The following is a 6,000-nucleotide window of genomic DNA, read 5'->3' on the forward strand; positions in this document are numbered from 1 at the left end:
AGGCGAAGAGAAAGAGAAGGAGAAGAAGGAAGAAGAGGGGAAGGGGAGGGAAGGGAGGAAGAGGAGGAAACATTTTATACATCAAACTTTCCAAATTCCCTAAGTCATCCATTTGTTTTGATTACAGGAATCCAATACTGTTCAGCCTGCCAGATTCACATTCATATCGATGAATGCAATGTATTCGTCGTTCCGGCCTAACATATCCCACGGATCATCTCAGGCCAATCTTCCGTAGCTTCTTTGGCTTGCTCATGAGGACCTTACCCCAAGGTCTGCAAAAGGTCCATCCAACAAGGCCAGCTGAGACACCCGGCACCTGTCCCTATTGGTCAGCGTCTGTGGGGTGCTGTAGCCGCCCCGGAGCGCATTCTCTTCAGCGATTAGGGACTCCAGTTCTGGCGTGGCCCCTCCCGTCACCAAAGTACGTATCAGGGTGAGAATGTTGTCATTGAAGTACGTCTGTAGGGATAAGAAGATGCCTCCTTAAGCAAACAGCATTTAAAGGCCCTTTTCTGCACCAAAGTTCTTGGCTGTCTCTTCAAATAATTTCCCTCTGCAAATATACAGAGAGGAGACCCCAATTACTCTATTTTTTCCTGCCCTATTAAGCTTCCATTGGATTTGTCCTCACCTCCCACTACTATGTGTATGTGTGTGTCTCTCTTTCTGTCTCGGTGTTTGTATGTATCTAACTCAGGATTGATTTTGATCAAAGTACAGAAATGTAAATCATGCATGTTCCCTATAATTGCAGATCCTGTAACTGCCTTCCTTCTCATGACCTTCATGTCTAATAGCAGCCTGGAGGAGCCTCCATTGGAAAGTTCAAATCACATTTAAAGATCATAGAGCCCAGCTTGCCTTTAAAAAAAATATTTGTCACTAATATTCTTCAGTGCTTTGGGTGGCATTCCTGATTACGTGAACTAGTGGTGGGTTCCGGCTCCCATTGCAACCAATACGCTGCAGCAGCGCCAGGCTTCCACCATATGCACATGCGCAGCGTGTGTATGCGTACCCAATGCCCACAATGCTCCAGCTGCTTGGCGAAGCATTGCACAGTCGCCGTATGCTCTGTGCACGTGCGCAAATGCCCCAGTCAGCTCAAATAGAGGTAAGGAGAGCAGGTGGGCGGGTGGGCCCACAGAAGCACCATACCAGGGCGTACTGGTCGTATCCCACCACTGACATGAACCATCTTCTCAAAGGATTCTACAAAACATTATATTACAGGAGTTGTCAGGGTTGAGATCAAGGGAAGTATGAGTACCACCCTTGATCTTGTGTCAACACTTCCTGGGGCAGTCCTGGGGTACTCACTTGAACTGTGTCAACCCCAGAGGTGGTATTCAGCCGGTTTGGATCAGTTCACCTGAACTGGTAGTGGAAATCACAGGTGGGCCTACACCCCACCCTGGCACTCTGCCGCATTATTTAGGCACGTTTTCAAGCCTAACCGCATGTGTGGAAGTGTGAGCGCATGCATGGAGGGGTGCACTTGCTCACTTTGCAAACTGGTAGGGAAAGTAAGTGAATACCATCCCTGATCAACACTTCCTGGATCAGTCTCAACTTTCCGAGTTGACACAGGTAGGATACAAATCTGTAATTGAATTATTGTATTTTTGAATTTTCCCTCAAAAAGAGGCTGAAAATCTGGCTGCATCTTATACACTGAATACAGCATTTTTTTGCCTCTTGAAACCCCGCCCCTTCACCAAAATGGCCGTGCATAGCCTCTAGGAAGCTTTCAGAGAGCTCCTGGGGGCCGGGGAGGGCAGAAATGAGCAAAACATGGGCCACTTTTTGCTCAATTCTGCCTCCCCCCCAGTCCCCTGGAGTTCTCTGAAAGCCTCCATGAGGCTATCTATGCTCTTTTTCGGGCAAATAATTGCTGTGTTTTTTGCTCATTTTTGGGCCACCCATCCCCAGGAGCCCTCTACAAGCCTCCTAAAGGGTATGCATGCCCTTTTTTTGAAAAAAAAAAGGGGGGGGGCTTTTGCATCTTGGAGCGGAGGAAAAGGACGCGACAAGGAGGTAGTAAAGCAGCAACCTTTTATTCAAGCAGAGTAACTATGATTCAACGTGGCGTGGTTCGCGCCAAACATTTATACCCCCGGGTTTGAACAATGAGCCAATGGGGCGTCGAGTAACCCGGCCAATCGGGGAAGGGATTGAACCGGCTCCACCCGAGAGCCAATCAGAAAGGGGGATCTTACTTCCCGCGCTAGTATTCAACACCCCTCCCCCCCTAGTTAAGCACCCTCAAGAAGGGCAAACATAATCCTGTAGATAGGTGGGACGATGACGCTCTCGTCCCGACCTTCGTAGCTCCCCGGCGGTTGTCGTCGGGAGGGGAATCGCCAGCGGAGACATGTCTGTAGCGGAACGGTGGTTCTGCGACGCAACCCCGAGGGATGGTGTGTCCGTGACAGCAGGAATGTCCGACGATTGACCCGTGCAATCTGGTTGGAATATAGGTTCAAAGTCTCGACAAAGGCTTCGAGGGAAAGAATAGCCAAATGAGGCGCGTCTATCCGAAAAGTTCGTATCGGCTTGTCCCCCGTTTCCCGAGGAGGGGGAGTCTGTTGGGGATAAAGTCATCGAGGGTAGCTCATGCTGAGGGCGAATGTCTGAGGGGCTCGGGCCGTCTGTTTCCGCGGGGAGGCGTCGCCTTAATTGGTCCAGGTGGCGCCTCCATTGCGTTCCGTCGGCCAAGCCGGCCCTGAAGGAACAGGGGCCAGTCAGAGCTGTGATGGTTGCGGGAACCCACCGTGGATCCCCAGAAAAGGAACGAGCCCATACGGGATCCCCTAACTTAAACGTATGGGAAGGAAGGGCCCCCAAGTTGCTCGGTAAATCCCCTGCGTAAAGTGGATGGAGCCTATCTAGGGGGGTTCGCAATCTCCTACCCATCAAGAGCTCCGCAGGACTTTTATTAGTCGTTGGACAGGGTGTAGAGTGCTGGCTCAAGAGATAGGCCGCCACTCTCTCCTGCCAGTCCCCCTGGTCCATGCGACCCAAGGCTTCTTTAGCTGAGCGAACTGCGCGCTCCGCCCTACCGTTACTAGCTGGATGATACGGGGCTGTGGCCGCGTGTCTAATCCCTTGTCCGGCCAGGAATTCTTGGAACATAGTGGAGGTAAACTGGGGCCCGTTGTCTGAAACTATCACATCCGGAAGCCCATGTGTGGCGAACATCTTACGAAGAGCCCTCACGGTACTCTCTGCTGTAGTGGAGGTCATGAGTACCAACTCCACCCACTTAGAGTAAGCATCTACCACTATCATAAAGTTTCGGCCGTGAAAGGGACCGGCGAAATCAATGTGTAAACGGGACCATGGGCCTCTAGGGATTTCCCACTCACGAGGGGCGGCTGTGGGGGGATTCGGCCTAGAATTTTGGCATATTCTACAACGACCTACATAATCTGCGATTTCGGAATCTAGCAAGGGCCACCACACATAGCTGCGGGCTAACGCTTTCATTCGCGCTATGCCTGGGTGGTTTTTGTGAAGTGCAGGCAGGATTCGTGCCCGCAGGGCTGTGGGGATCACTACCCTATCCCCCCAAACAAGGCAACCCCCGTGAAGGGCAAGTTCAGCTTGTCGTGCCTTAAATGGTCGGAATTCTTCCGCTATCTTTTCTACGGGCCACCCCCTCAACACCCATAGAACTACTTGGGATAAAACGGGGTCAGCCTTTGTACAAGCTGCAACATCCGCAGCTGAAACGGGGAGGTCGGATTCAGCAATAGACAAAATGGAGAGAGAGGGCACGTGGGCTGTGTCCGTCTGTGGCAAGGGACAACGACTCAGGGCGTCTGCGTGCCCTAGCTGCTTACCCGGACGATATAACAGCGTATATGAATACGCCGCTAAAAACTCGGTCCAACGTGTCATGCGGGGAGACAAAATGGGGGGGGTTGGCTTATCGCCTGCCAATAGGCCTAGGAGCGGCTTGTGATCCGTGACAAGGGTGAAATTCCTACCGTAAAGGTAGTCATGGAATCGCTTAATGCCGGACACTGCAGCTAGGGCTTCTTTATCAATTTGGCTATAATTTCTCTCCGTTGAAGAAAGCGTCCGGGAGTAAAAGGCTATGGGGGCCTCTGAGCCGTTCGGGAGAACATGGCTCAGAACCGCCCCTATGCCATAGGGAGAGGCGTCACACGTTAAAACTAGGGGCATCCTGTCGCTATATTGAATTAGGACTGCTGACGAGGTTAAAACATCCTTTATAGCCGCGAACGCCTGCGCTTCACGGCTACCCCATTTCCAGGCCGCTGACCGGTCAAGCAGTCGGTGTAACGGTTCAGCTAACGACGCCTTGTGGGGAATAAAAGGGGCGTAAAAATTTAAAAGCCCCAGGAACGCCTGCAATTCCGCCCTAGAGGTGGGTGCAGGAGCGTTTTTTATGGCCGCAACTTTCGAGGGAGTGGGGTGGATGCCCTGTGCATCGATGAGAAATCCCAAAAACTCTACTTGGGAAACAGCAATTTCGCATTTACTGCGCTTTAGCTTCAATCCGGCCTCCCTAAAACGTGTAAGGACCTCCCGCAGTATTTTTTGGAGTTCCGAGTGACTAGAGGCTGCAACCAGGACGTCGTCAAAATAAGGAACGACGCCTGGGAGCCCATGGAGCAACCGCTCCATGAGGCTCTGAAAAATCCCCGGGGCGACCGAGACGCCAAATTGGAGGCGGCGGCAACGGAAAGCCCCGCGGTGGGTGACAATGGTCTGGGCTGTAGCCGCATCGTCGTCTACGGGAAGCTGTAGGCCTGTGCCATATCCAGCTTTGCGAAAATGCGGCCTTGCCCTAAAGAATGGAGTAGATGTTGCACTACAGGAACAGGATATGGATTTGCCTGCAGGGCCAAGTTGATGGTCGACTTATAGTCGGCACATATTCTCACCGATCCGTCGGGTTTGACCGGGAGAACTATGGGGGTTTCCCAACGGGCGTGATCTACGGGCTCTATTACCCCCTGCTCTAGAAGCTTATCCAATTCAGCGTCTACCTTTGCTCTCAATGCGAAAGGGACCCTACGCGCCTTCAGCCTAATAGGCGCGACCTGGGGATCGAGGCAAAGGGAAATGGGGGTGCCCTTATAACAGCCCAATTTCCCATCGAACACATCTGCGAACTCATCTAAAACGCTATCTACGGTACGGGGGACTACCCTGTGCACCCCTTCTATGGTGAGGCCCAAAGCGGGAAACCAATCTAACCCAAGAAGAGCGGGCAGGTTATTCCTAACAATTAAAACTGGGAGTTTCCCCTTAAAATCTCCATATTCCACCCGAATGTGGAATATTCCTGCCGTGGGAATCCCATTTCCCTGGTAATCTAGGAGGGAGACCCCAGCCGGGCGCAATTTACTCTGAGGAACCCTGGGACAAAGACGGGAAAACAAAGCCCAAGATAGGAGGGAACGGGAAGACCCAGAGTCCACCTCCATTCGGCAAGGCTGACCTTCAAGACGAACGGCGGTGCTAATTTTACGACCGCCGGCAGGGACGTGGGAGGCCCGGTAGACCACGCACTCAGCGCTGGGGAGCTGGTAGGTTGAATGGCAGTCCTCAGCTCGCCTCGCTAAACGTGGTTGTCGGTGGCGTTGCGGTGTCTGGCGCTGGTTGCTGGGCTGCATAAACGATGGGGCTGGCATGAGAGCCCGGCAGACCTTGGCGAGGTGTCCTTCTCCTCGGCAACGGCGGCAGACGGCGGAACGAAACGGGCAGGATGCGCGGCTATGACGGCCGCCGCATCCGCGGCAAGGTGCGTTTGAGGCTGGCTGAACGGGCGTCGGTGGTTGCTGGTGTGGCCTCTGCTTCGGCTGCGTCCTCATCTGTCCGACGGTTTCCTCCTCCTCATCTTCCGTGGGGGAGAGGTCGTCTACGAGGTTCGTCTGATTGGAAGGCCCCACAGCGGTTTGCGCAGAGGTTTTCAGCTGGAGGCGTTCCATATCGGCCGTGGATTGTTCAGAGAGCTCTGCT

At 53.0% G+C, this 6,000-nt stretch overlaps 1 protein-coding gene across 12 annotated transcripts in view; it reads right to left on the reverse strand.

Annotated features, from left to right (window-relative positions):
- The window catches only part of KCNMA1 (potassium calcium-activated channel subfamily M alpha 1), a 648,117-nt gene that overhangs the window by 23,910 nt on the left and 618,207 nt on the right, over positions 1–6,000 (reverse strand). For all 12 annotated transcript variants that reach the window (XM_087702562.1, XM_087702561.1, XM_087702560.1 and 9 more), the window contains one exon: positions 268–462. In XM_087702562.1, the coding sequence (XP_087558688.1) occupies positions 268–462 (195 nt within the window). The remainder of the gene's footprint in view (positions 1–267; positions 463–6,000) is intronic.

Source organism: Thamnophis sirtalis, unplaced genomic scaffold, assembly GCF_051295495.1.
Source record: "Thamnophis sirtalis isolate CommonGarterSnake01/CBP01778 unplaced genomic scaffold, rThaSir2_p1.2 scaffold_15, whole genome shotgun sequence".
NCBI classification, from domain to species: Eukaryota; Metazoa; Chordata; class Lepidosauria; order Squamata; family Natricidae; genus Thamnophis; species Thamnophis sirtalis.